The sequence below is a fragment of the Pollachius pollachius genome (genome assembly GCF_949987615.1).
Source record: "Pollachius pollachius genome assembly, chromosome: 12".
Classification (NCBI taxonomy): domain Eukaryota; kingdom Metazoa; phylum Chordata; class Actinopteri; order Gadiformes; family Gadidae; genus Pollachius; species Pollachius pollachius.
In genome coordinates this window covers 13,387,022-13,413,113 of record NC_136945.1, presented here as the reverse complement: position 1 = coordinate 13,413,113, position 26,092 = coordinate 13,387,022, and the positions used below count along the sequence as shown (strand labels likewise).

The 26,092-nt window shown below is 48.6% G+C and overlaps 1 protein-coding gene across 1 annotated transcript in view; it reads left to right on the top strand.

Annotated features, from left to right (window-relative positions):
- Window positions 1-26,092, top strand: part of plxna1b (plexin A1b) — a 169,272-nt gene that overhangs the window by 55,217 nt on the left and 87,963 nt on the right. The window contains exon 4 of the mRNA XM_079747645.1: window positions 16,791-16,931. Coding sequence (XP_079603771.1) covers window positions 16,791-16,931 — 141 coding nt within the window. The remainder of the gene's footprint in view (window positions 1-16,790; window positions 16,932-26,092) is intronic.

Genomic DNA, 26,092 nt, shown 5'->3' with positions numbered 1-26,092 from the left:
TCATTAGCTGACTGACTGAGCTGATTGCATCTATTCCCAAGCTAGCGTTTGTTTTCGTGTCTGTTTATTTCCCCTACCTTCCATTTGTTCCTAATACATCCTGCCTAACTTGAGTGTACCTTTTCTGCTCTCTCATTCACCTCCTCTACCGCTCCCCATTCATATTGCCATTCTCTCTCTCACACACTCTTTCTCTCCCTCAGCTTCGATTCGAACCAATTACAGCTTTGTTTCTATTCCTTTGCCTCTACCACTCTCCCCTTTGCCACAACTGTCACACACACAGACAGACACACCTCTTCAGTATCTCCATAACATTAATTGAAGGGTGTCGGCCAGAACCCACCAAGCGTTCATCGTCTTTATATTTAATTGGTCACTTTGCCCAAGGGAGCGATACCATTTCCCTGAAGATGGTTTATGAGCCCTCTGGCTGGTGCTGTGCTTTCGCCAACCCTATATATGCGTCCTCCAAAGATGGCCAGCAACCACAGCCAAGATGGCTTGCAGTGTGCACTGCGCTTATCTATTTTTATTCTTAAGAGGACATAACAAATAGCAAACAGATTTAGAATAAGCGTTAATTCTCTTCAAGTTGCTGTCCTCCATGTCTGCCGTCCTTCTATTCTCCCTTGCTCATCCTTCCCCCCCCCTCCCCCTCCTCTCCCTCTTCCTTTCTCCCCCTCCCTCTTTCTCTCGCTTACTCTCTCTTCCTGTCCCCCCCCACCCTCTCTCTCTCTCTCTCTCTCTCTCTCTCTCTCTCTCTCTCTCTCTCTCTCTCTCTCTCTCTCTCTCTCTCTCTCTCTCTCTCTCTCTCTCTCTCTCTCTCCCTTTCCTCTCTTCACCCGGTTCTCCATCCATCCATGGGCCTCTGCTGGATTAAGCTAATTAGCTCAGCAAGCAGCATCCCAAGGGAAATGACACAAACACACACACGCGGGCATGCGCACGCACACACGCATGCATGCGCACGTAGATGCGTGCACGTGCAGCCACAGGAGTGAAAACAACACACACAAAAACACACACAAGTGCTCATTAATGAAGGCAAACACAATAGGAGCTTCCGCTAGTAAACATAGATGAATCACAAGGTGACACACACACGCACACGCACACACGCCATTCCGGCACGGCATGTATTCTTGTTGGACATGAAATGTTCTGAAATGCGGTCGGCAGAATAGCATTGGACAAAGTATTTTTTTTTGTAAAATCAAACATACCATAGTTATAGACGCTAATAAGCTAAATTAAATAAATAAGCTCAATACAGTCTCCTAATTGGCTTGAACACGCCGGGGCTCTGTGACTAGTCAGCGTTGTGAAAGAAAAAAGACACAAAGCCTAATTCTGTGTGTGCTGCTGTCTGCCAGCGTGTGTTCCCTCTCCCCACCACCGAGACCATAAGCTGCATGTCTGTAAGAGCATAGTGCCGTCGCTACACTATATGGGTCACTGGAGGGGCTGCCCTAGAAATAACGCTTACACACACCCATGTTCCCCCCTTTCTCTCTCGCTCTTGCTCTCTCCCGCAAGCGCTCTCCTTTCTTTTTTTTATATATCATTCCCCCCCCTCACCCAGGGGCCTATGGTGGTGGTGACACGGTTCCCCCCTTAGCTTTATGTTCTTCGTCTTCGTCATCGTCTGTCCGGAGGCCGAGTGGTTGTAGTTCTGTTAACTGCTCCGTTAAGTTGGGGAGTCAAACCCGTACCACACAGGCCCCCTTGCTTTATTAATGAAATATATCCACCCGCAAAGGGAGAAAAGAACACGACACTGACCAACGGAATGGAACATGCTGAGAAGGAAACCATTCATCCCAGCATGGAGTGAGCGGCAGGAAGAGGGAGACTGCTCAGTCACTCAGTAGGAATTCCTTTCCGGATGTTTCTCCGGGATATGAGCTGTGCCACCGGAAAACTGTCGGTTTCCAGGGAAGGCTATTCGATTACAGATAACCTTGGATAGGGGGACTGCCGTGGAACTGGTGTGAGTGTGTGTGTGTGTGTGCGTGCGTGCATGTGTGTGTGTGTGTGTGTTTGAGAATAATAGAGGGTGAGAATGCAAGAGATTGATACTGTGGTATTCAGTGACCTGCAAGAAGAAAGCACACTCACTTTTCCTCTGAACTTCCTCCCCTGTCATTTTTCAATTCTTGACTCTGTTTTTTTGACTTTCTGTGTCTGAGATGTCCTGTTACCTCTACTCCTGTTCCATTTTAGCTGCAGAATTGGGTCTTTATGTTCTCTCTGTGTTTTTTATTATTGTGTGGAAGCTGGAGAGATAGTCTTGGACTGCATCAGTAGCTATGTTGGTCCTGGGTTATAGGTGTAAAGAAGATAACACACACAGACACGCACACGCACACAAACGCGCGCACAGAAGCGTGGAGGCTCAGATAACACAGGGGTCTTTAAGTTGTCTCCAAATCCCACGAGCGAGGCCTTGCCTCCTCGGTTGCCATGGCAACAGTAGTCCGGGCCGCCGTGGCAACGGTGCGACTCGAGGTGGTGGAGGATGAGAGAGGGGGGGGGGGGAAACGAGAGAAAAAATGTGGCGAGCTAGCATGGTGTGTCTGCGTGTGTTGATGTTTCTGACAGAGAACCCCCCTACTGACCCTCCACTCAGAGCGAGGTTGGTCAGAAGCCGGGGGGGGTGTTAAGAGGGGATGCTCGTGGCGTGGTTGGAGTGCCAGCGGCGGCCCACTGGTGAGACACAGCTTGGAAGGAGAATAAGTGGGCTTGTAGGTCACTGGTCTACTGTGAGTTGATGTGGGGGAGGTGGGCGGGAAGAAAGAGAGAGAGGGAGAGAGATGTAGAGGCTGAACGGCTGGTTGCTAAGCTTATCTTCTAGATGTTCTCGTCTCGATGATACGTTCCAAGTTGCGGGCGTGGTCGCACCACGTTTGAAGGCCAATTTGCCCCATTTGTTCTGATTAGGGTCGAACCGTCTCCCCCCCCCCACCCCCCGCAAACGTTCTCAGGTTTGCACCAGTCATCTTGTCCAGGCAGGTTTTACACACATTAAACCGTGCCAAAGATATTAGACTCGGAGCAGACGGACCGTAGGTGTCAGAGCTCCAATGGAAAATCCATAGTTTCATTACAGGCCCTGTGCAATGAATGGGAGCGCTGGGCGTCCGGGACTCCATCACGGGCCCTACGGGAGACAAAATGGCTAGTGTTTAGAGGAGCAGTGGAGTGGAGAGGAGGCAATAGGGTCAGGGCTGCTGCTGGGACTGGCGATCATTTTTATAAGGAGAGGGGGAGAGGGTAAGGATCACATGCTGCCGCTATTCCAAAGCACATACTGTACCCCGCTCACCTGTGTTTGTCACACACACACACACACACACACACACACACACACACACACACACACACACACACACACACACACACACACACACACACACACACACACACACACACACACACACACACACACACACACACAGAATTGGATTTTCTCACATGTATGTGCTTCTGCCTATGCAGTACAAGCATCTGTGTGTTTTTTGACAACAGTTTTAGATGACTGTTATTTGCCTTTCACTCCCTCACACATATAGCTGTCAGATGTGGGAAAACAGGGATATTCCTCTGAGGAAGGAGAGTCTAAGGAAGCAGAACGAATGGGAGGGGTCAGTACGGCTTCCAAGACATTGATTACCTCTGGTTGCCGCTCTTCAATTCTGAAAGTGTGTGTGTGTGTGTATATGTGTGTGTCTTCCTTGGCGTCATGTCATTTAGAAACCCAGGTCCTCTGTGGTCTTGTAAATCACCTCTGGGAGTAGGCTCATTATGCAAACCCAAGTACTTACCTGTGCGCACGGGCGTGTGTGTGTGCACTTTCATTCATCCCTTGGGCAAATTGTTACAGCAATTCACACAGACTGACGTCCTGACGGCAGGGAGACACACGCACACAAACATACGTTCACTCGCATGCATACTGAGTAAGTGATGAAGGCAAGATGAGTGGATCAACGGGGCTTTTCAAAGTAAAACTAAAGTTCCCTGAAGTGCTTTATCTTTGTCGCCTGAAGTGACCTGCATGCAGTAAGGAGACTCACGCACACATGCGCACACACAGACACATACACACCTCTCCACAGAGAGTGTTATGGAGCCAGAAGCAATGCAAATTGGATAAAACGTTTCGGAAACTGTCTTTTCCCACTGGGACCCTTTGCACTCCGAGCCCGCGTGGTGGTGTGCACACACGTGCGCACCACACAGTACTAGCACGCGTGTGTGTGTGTAAGTACTTCTAAATCATTGTGCATGTGTTTCCCAATTTCCCAGCATGCCGTGGGCTACGGTGTGTCCCCACTGCGGTTGGATTGGGCGGGTGCTAAATGGGAGAAAGTGATGGGAGACCGGGGTGCGATGGAGGTGGAAATTGAGGGCATCTCTCTCCCAGACCTTGACAATTAGCCGTCAGAAGGGCAGAGTGAGCTGTTAATTTGACTGTCGCAGTGAGGGGGGAGAAAGAGAGAGAGGGAGAGATTGGAGAGGAAAGGTCAAAACGGAAGGAGCGAGCAAGAAAAACAAGCTTGATATTATGACACGGAATAAAAAAAGATAGAGAGAGACGGAGAAGTTGATGAAGAGATGAGGACGCAGCGTTGCAGAGGTTAGAGAGGGAGAGTTTAGCAGAGGGCACTCAAAGTGAGCGCCTCTCTGTCAGTGTTCTGTTGCTGAGATGTGTCCCCTCCTTGCGGGTGCGTTTGATTTTTCAACCCGTAGGGTGCTACGTGACCGCCTTCCAAGGTCAAGTATCTCTCACTCCATGCACGAATCAAGCGTGGCCCCCCGCCCACTACTTCATAGTAAAGTGACTCCATCATGAGGCATGCTAAGCACTTGCTTCGATGGATCGTGAAGAGCTCCTATTTATGCAAGTCGCTCTGTTTTGAAGGTTTCAAAAGTGACTTGGAATCATAGTGTCCGGCCGTCCGTCCGTCAGTGCGTGCGTGCGTGCGTGTGTGTGTGTGTGTGTGCGTGTGCGTGTGTGTGTGTCTCTCTCTCTCTCACACCATCAGATGGGATGCGTGGACATGGCTTGGTCGTTAACTCGGTAACTCAAACGACATGCAAGGAAACCACATGTTTGACCATCTGCCTCGCAGGCCGATTTGTTTTTGGGGTGGTTGTTTGGACTCCCTTCAAAGGGAGGCTGTTCATTTATGTTGGTGACGTGTCGTCAAGTTAGCCTGGCAATACACACAAACACACCCACACACCCACGCAGAGGCACAAACACATAAACACACACAAAAAGTTTTTTGTTAATATTACTAAATGTTGGCGACAGCCGCACACAGTGACACAGTAAAATATCTGGCGCCAGAAGATTGGAGCTAAGTGTTTTAGTGTATCCTATTCTGGCTGTCCTATCAGCTCAAGTACTTTTCCTGAATTGGACAGCAGGTCAGTTGATTTGTTTGGCTCTTCTGTTTATTAATAAAAGTCAACAGACATTCTGCCAATAATACTTGTTACACACAAACATGCACACACACACACACACACACACACACTCACGCACACGCACACACATCCTAACCAGCCACCTTGTTCCTGCTCTGGAATCATTTGCGGAGCAACAGAAGTGTGTGTTTTTAAGTGCAGGGAGCGTGGTGGGCCATCTGTACACACACTTATTCCTGGATATGCGCGTATAAGTCTAATTGAGCTTTTTAATTGTCTTCTAAATCCTGCTGAGCACCCATGCTGATGCCTAATGGTGTGTGTCTATGTGTGCGTGCCTGCGTCTGTGCGTGGGTCCGTGCATGCACAAGCGTATGTGTGTGTCCAATCCTCTGGGATAGGAGTTGTTTTGCGAGAGGAAGAAACTGCTGTTTTTCTCAAACAGCAGTTTGTGATTACGATGCGGAATCTATTGGCTTGTTTGTGTGTGAGCAGGTGTGCGTGGATGGGTGGCTGTGTGTCAATGAGTGTGAGAAGGGAAGCAAAATAGGAATGGGAATAAAAGGGAGATGCAGGGATGGACTGAATATGAACGGAGCCTTTGGAGGCCAGGGAGATGTAAATATTTAATGCATTCACGGTTTGTTTGAATTTGAATTCATCAACTGGCGAAGATTCATCTCTGTGCTTGTGTGTTGTGGACGTGTTCTAGAGCCTGGTTGTGTGTGTGTGTGTGTGTGTGTGTGTGTCTCAGCTGAGATCCTTTGTGAGTATTATGCAGAGAGTGAGGGGAGCACTGTGCGTACGTGCGTGAGTAAGTAAAAAAAATATCCAAGACTTTCACAAATGGTCTCCATGGCTGGCCAGATGACGACCCGGTTCCTTTGCTGAACACAGACTTCCTGTGTGGTTGGTTAGAATGCTCCACTGCTTGTGTGTGTGAAGTTGATCAATGTTAGAAGGAGAGGGTGCAGGCCATGTTGGTGGGTTGTCATGAGCAAGCAGAACAATGTACATGGTGTCTAAAAACAGAAATCTTGTGACAGTCCAGTGCACTTGGATGACTGCTTCGAAACTTTCGATGTCTTCCATCCTTCCCCTATTTTATTCCCGGGAAAGCCTGCAGACATTGTGTGTGTGTGTGTGTGTATATGAGTGTGATAGCCATGATTCCAATTGACATACCTAGGTTTCCATCTTTTAATGTTCTGCATCTTTTATGCACTCTACACAGAGAGGGAGCGAGTGAGGGGAACGAGGGAGGTAATTTAAATGGATAATAGCGCTATACGCTAACTCTGTATGGCAGGAATTTGCGCATAGCTGAGCCACACACAGACTCACTCGCGCACAAACACGCACATACACACACAGCCATAATTTCCACTCACTCGAGGGTACTGACGCCGAGGAGTGTCCTCGTGCTGATGTCATTTCCTGTCAGATGTCAGGGAGTAAGTGTTTTCATTCCAGCTGATATGGAGGGTGACCAGCACACAGAACATCATACGTGTCACTGAGAGTCATAAAGTCCACATAAACAAAACCCAACTTGCATAGTTTTAGTCCGCACACATCTTTGAGCTGGATTTTCGTACTTTTCTTTGATTTTTGAGAGATTAGGAAGGAAAAAATAAAGCTTCGGTTCCCCGCTCTTTCTATGTTCAATGGGTTCAACTCCACATGGATTGCCTAAGATGACCTCCCTTGTTTCTCTTTCGCTTTATTTCGGGCCGGAGACAACAAGTCTACCAGCCATGTTTGCTCCCTGCCTCGGTAACTCCCTTACAATGGCGACTCCCTTCACACCGAGTGGTTTAACTGATTTTCGCTTTCAAATGAACTCATTTTCTCAACCCGATGGACGATACAGGGCGGGAGGGGGCCGAGGCAGGGGGCAGCGGGGGTACTCCTGTACAAGTGTGCCAGCCAAAGTCTATTGAAGTCACTAATTGTCCGCATTACATGTGTTTGGATGCTGGAATGGCGGTGGGCATGCAGTCCCGTCTGGGTGTCCCTGGGTGTCAACCCGTGTGGTGGTGCCAGGGCCAGAGGCGGGGGCATCTGGACCCTTGCTTTGTCTCACCAGCTGCTCGCTCACTGGACCGGCCTGCGTGTGTGTGTGTGTGTGTGTGTGTGTGTGTGTGTGTGTGTGTGTGTGTGTGTGTGTGTGTGTGTGTGTGTGTGTGTGTGTGTGTGTGTGTGTGAGTGAGTGAGTGAGTGAGTGAGTGAGTGAGTGAGTGAGTGAGTGAGTGAGTGAGTGAGTGAGTGAGTGAGTGAGTGAGTGAGTGAGTGAGTGAGTGAGTGTGTGTGTGTGTGTGAACATATGATTGTATGGACGCTGTACAGTAAGCTCTCTCTCTCGGAGTGATGAGAATAGAATTGGCGCAGTAACTTAACGCCTGCTGTGAGGATCCCCTGATGTATCATCATTTCGTCCCTCCCACTGTCTCTCCCCCCCTTGGTCTCACTCCCCCTCGGTCTATCTCCCCCACTTGCCCTACGCGACCTTCCGCATGCATAAGTCGTCTAGAATTGCACTTGTCTGCCTTCGCTCAGGGTATTAATAGGCCACCATCGCTAGCTGACCGCACCAGTGGTTCGCTCTGGGTTAAAACCACATTTGGTCTGCTGCTAAGTCCCGCTGGTCTGGGCAAGCGGAACGCTCCACGCGGCTGGCATGGTGTTTGGAGGATCATGTTAGCTCTTTATTTTATCGACTGGTGTGTTTCCGGTCACCTGCTGTCTACCTCTTGTCATTGCCCAGGAGACCTAAACCGACTTCCGTAAGGGATATAGTTTTGCATTGATCTCATTGGATAAGACACAGTAGCCACTATCTGGCTCTGGACTTCCGAATCACTGCTATTGCCTTGGTGGACTTTCTGTGAGACAGGTTTTATTTACGTTTAGTAGAAGTGATTGCGAATGCAAAACCGACTTCTTACTCAACGTTACGAGTGCCGGTTGAACTCTTGGCATTATAATTATGCCGCGCCAGCAACGAAAAAAACCCCACAGTATTCGCAATGACCCACGCAGACGGAAGGTTAGACATTGAGCAAACATAAGGGGAATTCTTTTATTTCCTTCGTTTGCAGTTTCTTCCCACACCCAACGCATTGTGTGAAATTCAGTGAGAGCACTTAGGAGGATGCAACGTCCTCTTCCTCACTTCCCCTTTTTTTTTAACCTCACGCGTCGTCGCCTCGATGGACAAATGTGAGGGCTAAGGTCATTGCACGCCCTCACCTTGCCGCGGTTTGATTAATCATTCCAGATGTGTGTGTCTGCGCACGTTCACATGCACGCTGGCTCGTGGACATGCCTGTGCACAACCACCGGCACATCTGCTGAATGTCACCGTGGAAACTGGAATTTCCCACAGCTGTCCTCTTTTCTTTCACACCCTCCCTTCTCCTTCCTCCTCCTCTCCTCCCTCCTCCTTAGAGTCGGGAGTTAAGAGGGATATTTAAATGGGCTCTGGTTGGTTGGACCTATGGGTGGTCTGTTGTATGTGTTGGCGACACACGACACGGCTCTCTTGTCACTCTCTCGGCTCCCTCTGGACCCTTTGAGCTGGAGGTGTGTGTGTGTGTGTGTGCGAGTGTGAGCGATGAGAGAGTGGATAGCAAAGTTGGGGTGAGGTGTTGGACATTCAAACAGAGGAGGAGGGAGGGAGGCAGGCGCTGAATGAAGCCCACAGTGACAGACGCTGATATTAGTTGTTAGTGCCCCCCCCCGCCCCCCCCCCCCCCCCCCCAGACTCAATATTCTCATCGGGTTTCACTCGGCCACCCCGGCTCCACCACCCTTATTTATTTGCATGCCCTTGCCACCTCTTTAGCTCTTGGGATGGACACTGTGGACCAGATCTCTGCTGTGGATAATCGGGGTTAGTCCCTGTGACTCAGCAGACGCTGCAATAAGCCTCCAGCCAAACTCAAACTCAACAAAGGAACCCGAAACACTTCTGCTCTCCGGAATAACATGAATAGTTCTGTCCAGTGTTCACTAAAAGTCCTGCCCTGGGGGGGGGGGGGGGGGGGGGGGGGAACAAGACATCCGTCTCCCCACTAAGTCTCCTGTTTGCTTGGCTCTTTGTCGCACCGAGGAAACTGTGTTTGCCAGTCTCTGTGTGGTTAAAACCTGAAGACAATGGAGGGCGTTCGTCTCCCCTTTAATACACAGCCCCAGTGGAGAGGCGAACACACAGACACCCATGGGAGGCCCTTCCCATCCTCGTCTGCTGTGCGCCCCTCGTAACCGCACTGTAAACTGACTGTTACCCAAGCCACACTGCTGCCTTCTACAACTGTGTGTGTGTGTGTGTGTGTGTGTGTGTGTGTGTGTGTGTGTGTGTGTGTGTGTGTGTGTGTGTGCACGCGCGCGCGTGTGTGTGTGTCTGCGCGGCCAAGCAACCATAATTTTTTATTGAAAACACGTCGCCTTCCTCATCTGTGATGTTGAAGTTGACGGCCTTCAGCCATTTTGGGTCCCTCTTGTCTTTGACTTTGTGTATCTCTCTGTCTCTGTGTGTTTATGTTTGCCTGTGTAGATGGGTTTTTCTCTACTTGAGTTTTGAGAGTGAGAGAGAGACTTAAGCTGTAGGCACAGTGAATTGACAAAAGATGGAGGTGCGACAGAGGAGGCAAAAAACAAATAGAAGGAAACGACGAGTTGAGGGTGGAGAGGGAATGAGAGATGGATAGACAGGAGCCGAGAGGAGAAGGTAATTGTGGCCGGGAATGGTTTGGCACGATTTACTCTTGAGGTGCGGTTTTGGCCCGTTTCCCATTAGCCCCTTGTGTTTCATCCATTACGCTCACAGACACACACACACACACACACACACACACACACCTTAACACCTAAACACACACAAATATATACACCTAAACACACACACGTACACACAGATGTACACATGCACGCACGCCCACGCTGACATGACGGCCCAGTCAAAACACTCCGTTATCTCACCCACTATTGAATTTCTGTGCTATAATTCTGCTCCTGCACGAGCAAGATGAAAATCAGTCATCTCTCCCTCCGTCTAAAAGAGACTATTAGAGGCACCAGTGGCCATGTAATCACTTTGGCACCCCCCACAGGAAGACACATTTCAAATGCACACACACACACACACACACACACAGACACAGTAAAACACGCACACGTATGCATGTTGCTCCGTAATTACCATCGAAAATGAGGTCCCCCTTGCTCCTGTCCTATTGGAAGGCTGACGGTTACAGTGTTGAGTCTACAGGCTTCGGCACTGAACTGTGTTCTGGAACCTGTTGGCTAAAATGGTGGGCCACAGGAAACGTGGGATGACATTCGTTTTTCTTATTTATTTTCAGCAGTTTGTATTTTCTAATAATATTTGGATTAGTTCAGTGGCTGAGGATTATGTGTGGGATAAAGTTTGTTGATTGACGGCGTGGCGTTCACTGTCATGTAGACATTCCTCTTGTTGCGCTGTGATGGTACTGGCTAGTGGTTAGCTTTTAAGTTAGCAGGCTCCCCAGTCTTGTGTAGCGCTGTACTTGGCAAGCAAGGCTCAGAAGTTGCTACTATAAGAACACAGATTACTAATATCTAAGGGGCGGCACACTGTGTCTTTAACGTGAATATCCTCTTAGCAGCCTTTTATGTAAATGGCTCACACTGTCCCGGGTGAGATATCACAGGGAAAGATTGGTATCGCAGCCTCCATTTCGGAGGTATTTTCTCATTTGAATGGTGATGCTAAAAAGCCATTCACTTAGCTGGCCATATCTGAGAGGCGCGTGTTATTGTATACGATATTGTTGTGATGTAATTTCTCTGCCCCATTGCTAGGCGCCTGATAAGAATCTTTAGTAGCGAAGCACCTCTTTGTCAGTGTGTGTATGTGTGTGTGTGTACCTGTGGTGTGTGTGTGTGTGGTGTGTGAGAGATGATTGAGTAAGTGTGGTTTAGAGAGGGGTTCCGAGATGAAATGTCGTCTCTGAATTCCATCGCACGCCTCGAGTGAATCACAATCCCAGTTTATCTGACGAGCTGCTAGCCAGGGGCATTTAATTTAGAAAGTGTGTATGTGTATGTGTTTGCTAGTGTGTATTTGCATTTGTGTGTATGTGCGTGTAAAGGCGTGGTGTGGGACCTAGAGTGTTTCTCACTCGTAGACAACGCCCCCTTGTAAATCGAAAATGAAAGTTTCCAGACTGATGCGCATTTGCGAATTGGTCCGGTGGTTTCAGGCGAGGAAGACGACTGATGGACCCGCGGAAGACGGAAACAGAGGAGGGACGATCACTAGAGTCTGTGCCCATGAAGCTTCAACTTCTGTCCTATTGAAACTGTCATTGATTAGTTGCTGTGATGAGTGATCATCACAGCAACTAATGATGTGTGTGTGGTGGGACAGCCCAAATCAAATGAAATATTAAGCTGCGTGGCTTCGGTAGCTTTTGGGTCAACGTAAATCACTCTTCCATCATGTTATCTTTGCGTTTGTGTGGAAGTTTCAGTTTTAGAAAACAAAATATCTGTCCGGTTGATTTTTGGTGTGTATCATACATTGAAATTGTGTGCGTGCGTGCGTGCGTGCGTGCGTGCATCACCCTTTCGAACCTCTACGGGACCCTCCTTCTCCTCTTCTCATTCTTCCCTTCATCTCTCACCCTGCTCTGGGGCCCCTGAAGATTTCTTCACTTCAGCAGGGGGGCCCCCTTTATAACCAACCCCGACCAAACACACATTTACACGTGCAAACACGCACGCACACACACAGCGCCACATTACTTCAAAGGAAGAATGTGAGACCTGCACCCATTATGCATGGCTGGGCCTACTTATGGCCGGTGTACCCCTCCATAAAAGTAGTGCATGTGTGTTTCTACATGACATTAAGGAAGAAAATGTATGTTTTATGGTCTTACCTTGTAAACCAAATAACCTCAACTCACAAACACATTCAAAAAGCACACACACACACACACACACACACACACACACACACACACACACACACACACACACACACACACACTAACGTGTGTGTGCAAACGTACCATTCTTGGAAAAACATCAAAGACGATAGCAGTTCGAGTCCCAGAAAAGCCTGGCCACACCTGGATCCGTCCATTACTATTAACTTGTGGTCATCCGACCGCTACCACCGCTCCTACCTTCTTTTAGTATTTATTTAGATTATTTATTGTTGCTTTCATCCTGTTTGTTTGTACATTCTTTCTTTTTTAGTATGCATGTCTTCCATGCTATCGTATAGCTATCGTTTAGCCATCGTATCATCGAACCCTGGCAGCTGTCTACCTCCCTGTCAAGCACCCTCCCCCCACCCCATACCCCAACCCCTCCCTCTGTGTACATCCAGCAGACTCGTATCAGCGACGTATAGCTAACCGCGTCTGCCTGGCCAAGATAAACAGCGGCAGCGCTACAGGGCGATGGATTGATAGACAGGGGAAGCGGAAGATTAGCCGAGTGGCGGTCCTGTTTCAAGCCGTGGGAGGATGACGAGGAGGAGGAAGGGGGAGAAAGGAGGGGAGATGTCTCCGTTTTGGAATGTGTTGTACTTTTGGTATTTATCCTTTGTTCCGTCTTCTGATTTCCTATTAAAGAGTTGGAGTGTTTGTGTGTGTGTGTGTGTGTGTGTTGTTCTGGTTTATTTATTTATTTGCATAAGCCATTAAGGACGGTGCTTTCTCTCCATGAGTGTTTTCTTCCATTTTTTCTTTCTCTCTTTGCTGCAATCATTAATTCTGTCCCTCTATCTTTTCGCTGTTTCTCTCTCTCTCTCTCTCTCTGTCTCCCTATCCTCCTCCTCACCCAATTCTATTGGCCTCAGTTCGTCATCAAGTAAGACGCTTCCTATAATGTGTTTAAGGGGCTCTTTATGTTGCATTATCTGTGTTGACAAGACCGTGGGAATGGGCATTTTCCCTGAAAACATCTGTGCTGTGGCGTTTCGAAAAGCCATTCATCAAACACTTAGCAGAAGCAGCTAGCCACTGCTGCCCCTGGTAGTGGATGTGGAGCCTGGAGCCCCATATATCGCGCTGCTTTTATCCTGGTGGGCCAATGCTATAGGAGTGTGTACATGTTGATAGAAAGACACGCACATGCGCACACGCATCCACATGCACCAGCACTTGTCGGCAACCTTTAGCCAAACTAAATGCATGCCACCCCCACCGTCCTCTCTCCCGCACCCTTCTCTCTCTCTCTCTCCACCCTCCTTTCTCCCTCCCCACCCTCCACTCTCCCTCTCCCCACCCCTCCTCTCTCCCCCCCCACCCTTCTCTCTCTCTCCACCCTCCTTTCTCCCTCCCCACCCTCCACTCTCTCTCCCCCCCACCCTTCTCTCTCTCTCCACCCTCCTTTCTCCCCCCCACCCTCCTCTCTCCCTCTCCCCACCCCTCCTCTCTCTCCCCCCCACCCTTCTCTCTCTCTCCACCCTCCTTTCTCCCCCCCACCCTCCTCTCTCCCTCTCCCCACCCCTCCTCTCTCCCCCCCACCCTTCTCTCTCTCTCCACCCTCCTTTCTCCCTCCCCACCCTCCACTCTCTCTCCCCCCCTTCTCTCTCTCTCCACCCTCCTTTCTCCCCCCCACCCTCCTCTCTCCCTCTCCCCACCCCTCCTCTCTCTCCCCCCCACCCTTCTCTCTCTCTCCACCCTCCTTTCTCCCCCCCACCCTCCTCTCTCCCTCTCCCCACCCCTCCTCTCTCTCCCCCCCACCCTTCTCTCTCTCTCCACCCTCCTCTCTCCCCGCCCTCCTCTCCCCCCCTACTCTCTACCCCACCCTCCTCTCTTCCCCCCCACCCTTATCTCTTCCACTCCCCACCATCCTCCTCTCTCCTCCACCATCCTCTCTCCTGTTCCCCACCATCCTCCTCTCTCCCCCCCCTCCACCCTCCTCTCTGCCCCACCCTCCTTTCTCCCCACCCTCCTCTCTCCCCACCCTCCTCTCTGCCCCACCCTCCTCTCTGCCCCACCCTCCTCTTTCCCCACCCTCCTCTCTGCCCCACCCTCCTCTCTCTCCCCCCCATCCTTTCTATTACTCATTACCTGCTTATTAGATTGTCTCCATTGTTTCAGGGCAGAAAATCTCATTTTCATTCTATTAGACAAATTCTGCTCATGTAGTCCACTTTATGTTATCCATCCATCCATCCATCCATTCATCCAGTATTTAATTTGCACCTTCTCTAATTTGCCTTATAATGGCAGAAGGCGAAATGAAACAACCATGTAATGAATGTGTATGTGGCTTCCTCCTCCTCCTCCTCCTCTTCCTCTTCACCCCATCTTCCTCTGTGTCTCACACTCTTCTACTCCTATTTGTTTTTCAGCCAGCATGTTTTGCAGACGGTGTGTCTGATTATTTGTGTGTGTGTGTGTTAGGAATAGGGATGTTGTTGTCTTTCCTCTTCTGTTTCTGTCGCCTCACTTTAATTTGAGGCGGGTAGGCGTTGAAACACAGATCTATTCTACAGTGCCGGTGCCTATCCAGGCACCTGGCAACACTAAAATAAAAAGTGAAACATTATGATGGGACGATAATAAACAGAGGATGACAAACGGTGGGATATGGCTTCCGATAGCCCACATACTTTGAAGACTCGCCAATAGTGCTATCAACTTTACGACCGCCCGTTTGCGATGCAAGCACACAAACGTGGGAAATCAAAAGCACCACATTCGGTCCGAGGGTCGGACGGGCGGATGTGTTGACGTGCACATCTCAACAAGTGCTCTGGCAGGGAGCAAAGAGCCGTGTCTTTTTCCCCTTTTAGTGTAAAAAGACAAGCTAGGATCGGGCCAGACACTAACCGAGTCGGCCGGACCTGGCCGCTGGGCTGGAGATCAATGTGGCTGGCAGAGGCAGTCGTCTGTGTGAGAATGATGAAGGGACATATTTAGGGGGAGAGGGGAAGAGGGAGAGAAAGCAAAGGATGGATAGTGGGAAGCAGAATTTCCCCATTTCTCCTCTATAGTCCATCTTCATTTACTGGCGTGTAACTGTGTGTGTGTGTGTGTGTGTGCGCGTGTGTGTCTCTGTTTGCGATATAGCCTTTGTGTGTGTGTTTGTTTGTGATGTTGCCTGTGTGTGTGTGTGTGTTGCGGGGGGTGGGGGGCTGTGCTATTTGGTCATTGTTGTTGTTGTGTGCCCTTGCTTATGAAAATGTTAGTCTGTATGGGGGTGTGTGCTCAAGCAGGCCAGGATATGAAGCATTTGTGAATGAAATGTATCTTTTGTTTACGGGCCCCATTTACCAGATAATAACATCCATAGCTCCTCTCATCTCCAGCTCTTCATCATTGTCGTGTGCTTAGAAGACTGCTCTGTCTTCCCTTTCCTATTGCTCCCACCCCTACACTCTCTCTTCCTCTCTAAGAACAAACAAAGAGTCTTCCTCTTTCTCCGTAAAAAGCACAAAACACACAAACACACACACACACACACAGATAATGGGAGTGTTGCCTCAGATTTTGTCCTTGTCAGATTCAGCCAAAGTAAACACTATCATTGCAGAGATTTTACGCGTGCACACAGAAATGTGCACATTCCAGACGATCAGTGTTACTTGCATCTGTCACTGTTTGTGCATGTGCGCTCGTTTGTGTAAGAATTTGCATTTATGATTGCATATCTATTTGTGTGTGTGTGTGTGTGTGTGTGTGTGTGTGCGTGTGTGTGTGTGTGTGTGTGTGTGTGTATGCACAGTCTTTTCAGTGCCTCTCTGCTTGCTGTCCCTGTCATTGGGAGCTGATAGTGGTGGGAGTTGACAAAGCTTAGTAATGGACGACTGATACTTGCACACCCCCCCACCCTCTCTCATCACCCCATCATCCAATGCTTCACTCCTTTCATTTCCTGTTGAAAGGACTTTGGCTCACTGCCTTATTCCAATTCTGCCGTTTTCCTATCGTATCATCTATAGCGCCATTATTTTCCATATCTGGGTAAATTATTCACTATAACGCTCACAAAAGGATCTTTGTCATGGTCCTTGTGTGTGTTTGTGTGCTTGTGCATGCTTGTGTGCTTGTGATTGGAACAACCGTACGTATTTGTCTACAGGTGTGTTTAGTAATGAAGTTTTCTAAGGCAGGCGCCCCCCCCCCCATTTTATGTGTAATTAATGTATAGATAAATATTTTCTTTATGAATATTATATTCGATGACGCTTGTTTTGCGTGTGTGGAAACATCATTCCTACATGCGGATTCATCAAAACAAGCATTTTTTCTGTGTTTGCGTTGAAAGGTCTTACCAACGTGCATTCTCTGTGAATTGTCATTGGACTCACGGCGTCGTCTGTGTGTGTGTTTCTGTAGATTCTGGTGAACTCGGTGAGTCCGAACCGTCCGGCTCTGCTCTACGAGAAGGTGACGGTCAGCGAGACAGGAAGTCCCTTACTGAGAGACATGCTGTTCAGCCCCGACCAGCAGCACATCTACACTCTGACCGACAAACAGGTGAGGTTCAGACACGCACCTGCTGCAATGCACCCTGTTTTGGGGTCCACAAGGACCTATAAATGCTCACCAAAAAAACGATTAGTCCATTCCTTTCTCTTTTTCTTGAGGTTGTTCTTCTCTTTCTCTGTCACATACACACACACACACACACACACACACACACACACACACACACACACACACACACACACACACACACACACACACACACACACACACACACACACACACACACACACACAGTGTTGCCGCAGACCATGCAGACATAAATCAGCAGATAGTGAAATATGTATTTAAACATGTGGACATGCCCTGGGGACACGTGTGTGTGTGTGTGTGTGTGTGTTCCTGCAAACCGCGCACACACCCATATTCTTAACGAGTTGCATTCCCAACAAAATGGAAAACAGCCTCCCGTTCCTCCATGCATGGAGGAACGGGAGGCATGGAAAAGGAACGAGCTGCGACACAAGTCACAATGAATGGAGATAACACCAAAAATAATCAGCATATAGTAAACACAATGCAGCGCGTTCCCCACAGCGATGCATTGTTAGCCGCCGTATTCTGAAGTTAGCCAAGCTCAGTGCCAACAATGGCTCGTTAGCTAAATGTAGTCACACATGCAAACATAAACATGTACACGTTCGCGCACACAAATGTTCACCAAAGTATGCACGGCAACACACACATACACCCTGACACATACACACAATCCACGCACAATAAAAAAAACACATTTCTGTTGTGCATGTAATTATATTTCGACTTATGATGGTGTTGACCCTGTACGGTTCTCACTAGCTGTCTCCTCTACAGGGGTACAGTGTAGTCTGGAGCCCGGCTACGTTCCAAACATACATTTCTTCCAACACACACACACACACGCGCACACACACACACTGAAGCACCAGCTGCTGAACACATGGACCTCACGGCCGGCGTCTAATAACGGTTCCATTATGCACGCATACATACCATCTCTCTCTCTCTCTCCCCTCTCTCTGTCTGCCTCTCCCTAGCACACAAAGAGAGAGAGAGGCACGGTTATGAGACTTTAATGGATGGAGGTGTCTGGATCTGTGGCTTGGTTAAGATTGTTCCCAAAATGTAGACAATGTGTGTCTGCGCGCCTGGTTGACCCAGTTCACTTTTAATCTTTCCAACTAGAACAGCTAAGGGCATGAGGGACACTAGCACAGTAGCGCACACACACACACACGGCACAGATTGCAAGACAAGAAAAATATAATGCACACAAGGACACGCGCCACTATTGCACACACCCACACACGCACACCCACACACAAAGACCCGCTGTCTCTGTCAGCTATCAAAGTTCATTTTTCTGCCTTTGTGTCTTTGATCTATTAATGGCTAGCAGCCTCTGGGTTGAGAAGACACGGCCTTGGGGTTGCCAGAGCTCCAGCTTAACCCCCCTTTCCCAACACTAATGACTAGAGGGTGTGGTGACGTTCAGTTCTCCCACACACACTTCCACTTACCCTTTTCCTTCACACCCCCCTAAATCATCATACATCCCCTGGCCATCATCTCCTGCCTTCTACAATCCCCCCCCCCCTCCGACTTGAGCCGCTATACGCGCACTCTTCCATCTGAGCCCATATTAAGAGCTCCAACCTTGGCCAACGCTGGGCTGCTCCCTTCGCCTCTCTCTGATCCCATTCCCTTTTTTTTAATGAGTCAGTCCCAAGCCTTAGTCCCTCCCCCTCCCAATTCCCCATCTCCCTCATTGCACCTTCTTATTCTTCATCTCCTCGCCCTCTCGCAATCCATGAGCTCTTTCTCTCACTTCACCCCCCACCATTTATATGTTCACCTCCTCTTCTGTGCCAACGTACCCCCCCGCTACTTCTTTTCAACCTTTCTCTTGTTTCTATTACACCTTTTTCAGTAGAGTAGTTCATACATGGGTACGTGACAAAGACAGAGGATCTTTTTCTCTCTCTCTCTCTCTCTCTCTCTCTCTCTCTCTCTCTCTCTCTCTCTCTCTCACTCTCTCTGTTTTTCTTTCTCTCTCTCTTTCCCTATGTCCCTCTCCATCCTTCGATTCATGAGCACAGCTGTTATGGTAGGAAGGCTGGTGTGTCATGCCCATTACAGGTTCTTTTTAAATGTGCACCCAGAATACACTCGCACACCTTGTGTGTGTGTGTGTGTGTGTGTGTGTGTGTGTGTGTGTGTGTGTGTGTGTGTGTGTGTGTGTGTGTGTGTGTGTGTGTGTGGGGGGGGGGGGTGTTGCCCTCAGGGTTTCCTTAGACAAGCCAAGCACATTAAGGTGTCATTGGACATATCCACTGATGCATAGCCTATGACAAGTCCTCCCATCGCCTCTCTCATGCGCACACGTACACACACAAAAACGCACAGATACAAATGCACACACATACAAACACACACGTGCAAACACACCAAGGGCCCACACACGCCACGGACACACATGCATGCACACACAGATGCAGAGTAAGGCTCAGGCCGTGAGTCACATTTAGGGGTGAGGTCCTGTGATTTATGACTAGCTCTGTTCCAGCTATATTCATCACTGCCATTATCAATGCAGGATATGACAGCTGTGTGTGTGTGTGTGTGTGTGTGTGTGTGTGTGTGTGTGTGTGTTGGGGGGTGAAAAACGAGTGTGTTGGAACACACACACACACACCTTGCCCTAATAGTGTCTTATGAATACTTATATTACCAATGGCAATACAAAGCTTTGCTTTATACTTGAACTAGTTTGATGCCCTTTTATATTATCATCTTGTAAAGTGCCACAGGCTAAGCTGTTCCTTTTATGAAGGAATAAACAGCACTGCATGATATGCCAAAATAGGAATGTTTGTCTTGCATACATACTCCTTTTCAACATGTCTTGTCAGAATTGATGGACACTTCTCAGTGCATATGCTGAAAAGTGCTCTCCTGGGGATAATCTGGCATTTAATATAAGCATCATGATGTCATCGTTCACTCAAACCGTGCGTGTGTGTGGATGGGAGAGTGTTATGCTTTTTGTGCCTGAAGTGCCTGAATATCTATTAATGTCTTTCTTTCTGAATATCTATTAATGTCTTTCTATAATGTCTATCTATGTGTGTGTGTGTGTGTGTGTGTGTGTGTGTGTGTGTGTGTGTGTGTAGGTGTGTGTGTGTGTTTTAAGCACCTGCCCTCGGTCCCTTTTCCTTATTGGGCTATCCCAAACACACCAGGCCTTGTCGAGGAGTAATGTTTTACCCAAGCGAAGCGGTCGGACATCAGCTGTGTGCTGTGCCTGTTTGTCTCGCTCTGTTTACACGCTGGTCTCTTCGAGACTCTGACAAGCTCATTAGCAGAGACTTGAGCAGCAGTCTGCCGCCACCACTAATATTAACTCAGTGCTCGTATCAATCACCGCTGACATTAATGCTGCTAATTAGCCACATCCTAAATAGCTCAGATGTTCATTTGAATTGCATTCATCAAGTTGTAGTCGATGTGGGGAGATAATCATAGCGACTATGATATTTACAAGTAATGGCCCCAGATTGATGTTTTCAGGGAGAACCTCCGTATGGATCACAGAGTTTGGAGTTTTATTTCATAGGTGTGGCCACAGCTTCGCTCTCACCAGGAGTAATAATTCTGCAGAGCAGTGTACGATTGAAACTTGTCAACACTTATTTTGATGGTAATACTGCAGCATGCATATGGAAAACCAAGCACACACACACACAGCTAGAAAATGCATCGTATTATATACTAGACACACACTTGCACACCTCCTGCTCACTGGCTGCTCACTGGTGGTCATTGTTATGTAAATGTTAATAGACCATTCGAGGTAAGTGGGGGGGGGGGGGTTTAGCCATGTACTGTATGTGCAGCGTCACTCAATAACTCGAGTTCACACCTCCCAAAGTAGCTCCTGCAGTTGATATGCTGCTAAATGCACACACACACACACACACACACACACACACACACACACACACACACACACACACACACACACACACACACACACACACACACACACACACACACACACACACACACACACACACATTCAAACACACACATAGAAACCAATGGCCGCCAGCAAGCCCATGGTGTACTGTGTTCCAATGCCCACGTTGTCATTTTTACCTCTAGATCTCCCTCTTCTTCTCATCCCTCACTTGCTTCCTTTTATTGATTTCTTTAGCCAATACTTTCCTCATTTTCTTTCATTCTTTCCTTATTTTCATTTCCTTCCTTCCTCTCTCTTCTTTTCTCTGACTCTTTCCCTCTCTGTCCTTCTCTCTCTCTGTATTTCTCTTTCTTTATCATTCTCTCTTGCTCTGTCTCGCTCTGTCTCTCTGTTCTCTCTCTCTCTGTATCTCTCTCACTCGCTCTCTCGCTCTGTTTATCTCCGTCTCTCTCATGCGGCGCACGTCTGGTCTTTGTCAGCCTCGGCGAGCTTCTTCTTCCTCATGTAATTGCATCCATTTACACAGGGGAGATGCCCAGTACAACCACAATTACCTTCTCTCTCCCTCTTTCTTTCTTACACACACCCTAGCACACACACACAGACACACTAGCACAATGGCCTGCCTTTGAAATGCTCAATAAAAAGTGAGCTTCCCTTTTCCAGGGTAGAACGGTATGAATGTACAAAGTAATTTGTTAGAACAGTATTACTGGGAATTTCTTTGGGTGCGGGGTAAAGGCGGGTTGTTCAGCAGAGTGGTCTGTTCTGGTCCAATAAAGGGCTTATATAGGTAGCAGAAATCACACGCACCCCCACACACACAGTACTCAGTAGAATCGTGTGAATGTGTGTGTGTACATGTATTAGCCACGATTAATTCACATACGGCCATTTTTTTGCTAATTATGTTTAGGACATAATGGGATAAGTCTCTAAACCGCTCTGATAGGATTTATTAACATTGTATACCCCAACCAATACAGAATAATAACTGATTTAATCTGCCTTCAGCGGAACAAAAGGAGATAATCTTGGAAAAAGATGACCAATTTGTCCGCCCCAGCTTCCATTCCTGTGGCGTCCACCTGCTGTCTGAATGCAGCACATTTATTAGTTACGGACACGCTCTGAGGGACACAGGGGCCTTTCTCGGGGGGAGACAACAACATTTCAGAAGCTATAAGAGAGATGTTTCCAGGTAAAAGTAGCCCGTCAGGGAGGGAACAATGGATTAAATGCAAACACAAAAAGGACATATTGCTCAAAATCCCTTTCCAACTGAGCAAACTTTGAAGTATTTGAGCGTACAATGATGCCTCACATTTGCAACCATTTTGTCGTCTGTTTTGTAGCGTACTAACAGTGGCGTAACGAGGTGATCTGTTCGTCCAAACAGTCATCCGAGACATTCGCTTGCCATTGACCGGGGCAGCACTAGGCTCTTTGAATTGCTGCACAGTGGAATAATTGAGGCTGATTGCGATTCATGGAGAACCCTTTGAGTCGTCTATTTTGTTTCAAAGTAATCAATACGAGATATGTAGCCTGCTGAGGACATTCATCACGTGCCGCGCTGTGTTGGACGCAAGTGAGCGCTTTTAAGACATTTACGTCCTTCCTGAGGTTCAAAACCAAACATATCTCAGCTGGAGTCTTGCTCCTTCCAAACTATCTCTTTCAGTCTTTTTTTATTTTTCTTCTTCTAATGCTTCCACTTCCTGGTGGTACCTTTTGGAATTAAATGCATTTAGAAGGGGGGGAAAAGTCACCTTTTTTTTTTTTTTTTTTCAACTGCCTTGCCTCTCTTCTCTGCTCTCCTCCAACTCCTCAGCAGGTAATGGGGTTCGCTCCTCAGGTCACATGTCTGTGATGAGAAACTGAGGGCATGGCTATTTCTCTGCCTTCTCTCTACCTCTCTCTGTGATGTGCCTTGGGGGGGAGGGGGCCGGGAGGCGGCGTTGGTGGTGACTAAGGCACAGAGAGACGTGTTGCTTCCCTCTGAGAGTGACAGGTGTGTGGGGAAAGATAGGCAGCAGTGGCCTCATCTACTGGGGAGGAATGGTTTTTCAATGTGAGCATTGATATCTCAGTTTTGACTTTCTCCCTCTCATTTTCCTGCCCCTCACTTGCTCTCTCTCTCTCTCTCTCTCTCTCTCTCTCTTCCATTGTCACCTCGCGCTGCCCTCATTTTTCTTTCTGCATGCCCTCTCCCTCTATCTTTCTCCGTCTCACTCTCGCTCCTTTTCTCTCCCTCTCTCGCTTTCATGCTCTCTGAAAGTCTTTTCTACCTTTAATTAAGTGTGTGTGTCTGCGTGTCCCGGCCATCACTAAAACTGCTCAGACACTTGATCCTATAAGGCGTGATCCCATTTGTTCTAATGGTATGAAAAAAAACGATCTCCCTCTGTCTCTCTCCCTTCCCTTCCTCCAATATATACATCCACCTTTCCCCTCCCCCACAGCTCTCTCTTCCCGCCTGCTCCTCTGCCATCTTCTCCTCTGCAGATAGAGTGATGGGGCTGACTGATAGGGTTAGGCAAGATGGAGCACTGGATAGGTTAATGTCCCCCCCTCTCTCTCTGTCTCTTCAGTGCCCTCGCTGCCCCCCGCGCTCTCTCTCTCTCTCTCTCTCTCTCTCTCTCTCTCTCGCTCTCGCTCTCGCTCTCTTTCTCCTTCCTAATCACACTCTCAATCAGGTGTACAATCACTCGGCCCATAGGTTGCCAGTGATTGGGCGAAAGGGTGGTGACGGTGGGGGTTGGGGACACGGTGGAACCGACTGACTGACAATGCAACGTCGTAGTAGCCAATCCCAGACTGGCACCTGCCCATGGGAACGTCCACCAATAGTGATCACCGCCCATCTGGTGCGGCGATTGGCCAAATCAGCGACGGTGGACGGATTGAACGTTTTGGATGGCTGGAAAGAAAGACGGACAGATGGATGGATGAAACGTTTGGATGGACGGTTGGACAGATGGATGGATGAAATGTTTGGATGCATGGAACGTTTGGATGAAGGGATAGATGGGTTTGCTTGGAAGGTTTGCTGGATGACACCAAACTAACTGTTGCTCCTTATCGGGTGCCCACTCTCTTTCTGTCTTCCTCCCGCTCCCCTTCTCTTATTTCTTTCTCTTCATCTCATTCTTTGTTGTTCTTTGGCCCCATTTCATCTTCTCTGTGTTCATCTATTCCCCCCTTCCCCCCCTCCCTTTTCCATCTCAATGCCTTAGTCTCTTTAATGAAACCATCTTCTCTTCAATCTTTGTTGTCTCTAGTTCTGCTTACTTTTTCTCCTTTCTTTCACTCTCACCCCCTGGCCCCTTCCTCCCTCCTCGCCGCTCTCTCTATAAGTCTACGGGTCTCTGCTCCCTGGCCTTGTCTAATGTGTCTGTACGTTTCAGTCTGCTCAGGAGGCGGGATTAGGTGGTGTGTGTGTGTGTGTGTGTGTGTGTGTCGGGAGGGAGTGAGGGAGAGCAATAGACGGAGCGGGAGAGGAGGAGGCGGGAGGAGAGACACACAACCAGAGAAAGGAGATTTGGCTCCAGATTGCTTTGTGTCAGGAGCCATAATGGGAATGGAGAGTCCTGTTGATGAGAACGGCTGTGAGGAGAAAATAATGGCCGAGCTCTTTTCCTCTCTGTCCCTGTTTCTCTCTCGTTCTCTGTCTCTGTCTGTCTCTCTGTCTCTCTCTCTCTTTTTCTGTCTCTCTCTCTCTCTCCATTTCATTCTCTCTCTTTCTCTTCGTGGGATTACGCTCCATCTCTTTGCTCTCGTCTTTGCATAAGCTCCTGCGTGCACTGACACCTCTATGGTCATACAAATATCATCCGAAGCTCCCCCTCACACTCCCACACACACACACATAGGCATGTGCACACACTCACACATAAACTGAATGAGTTGTCTAATGGAAAAAGCAAGAAAGATTTCTGCCACTATCTAGCCATCCCCTATCGAACGTAAAAATATAATTCACTAAAACATCTGTGTCAGAACAATTCAAACGGACCGCTCACTCGGCCACTTCCAGCCGGCCTGTAACCAATTCAGCTCTCAAACGCCTGTTGACGGTGGACAACAAATGACTCTGATGATGGAACCCAATTTGATCGATGGTTACAACAGCTGTCACACCGGGACATGCTGCCATCCCTTTCATTATATTCCCCCAATCTCTCTCTCTCTCTCTCTCTCTCTCTCTCTCTCTCTCTCTCTCTCTCTCTCTCTCTCTCTCTCTCTCTCTCTCTCTCTCTCTCTCTCTATCCCTCCCTCTATCCCTCTCGCACACACACACACACACACACACACACACACACACACACACACCGTGTTTGCTCTCTCCTTATCTACGATCGGTCAACACATTGAGCCACTGGCAACAGCTATCGAGCTTCCTAAGACCCTACAACCCTGACCATGCGTATATGCACTAGTTGGGCCTTTGATAGCCTCCACTAGCCCCAGCCCCCTGCACTATCTAGCTCACTCCCAGTGGCTCCCTATGGAGGATGCGATATCCATGTTACAGGTGGGAAGGGTTAGCCTCGCTAGCGGAGGGCTACCTTCCCTGCTGGCTGTGAAGATAACCGCTCTCTCTAGGAGATACTCACCCTGCCTGCCTCTCTCCTGTGCTCTCTTGCTCTCTCCGTTGCCCTCGCTCTCCCTTCTATATCTTGTGGTAGCCTTCCCCTGCCCCTCCCTCCATCTTGCTCCCTTGTAGCCTTCTAAATTTCCTCCATACACACTATTGTTCAACCCACAATATCCTACCTGCTGGCATCCCTCTGAGCCAGACCTGCTCTTTTAGGCCATGTTTCTTAATAAAAAACACTAAGCCTCTTTTGGATAAACGCGTCTGCTTAAATGACCTAATGGTAATGGTAAACTGTACTGTCCCTTCCCATCTGTGGGGACATCTATCCTGTAGCCCCCTGCCCCTATGGGGGGGGGGGGGGGGGGGGGGCTGGGGTGTGTGTAAAGTATGTAGGTAGTAGGTATTGATCGTCAAGCATGGCGGTGGCGGTTCGATGGCGCGTCAGATTAGAGCACCATTGATGTAGTGTGAGGGACGTTTATTGAAATGGCGCTGGCACATGGCTAGGGCCTGCTTACCAGGGGTGAGGTGGGGGATGTGGGGGGATGGGGGTCCACATGCTGATGGGAATATTGAAAGGCATCCAGC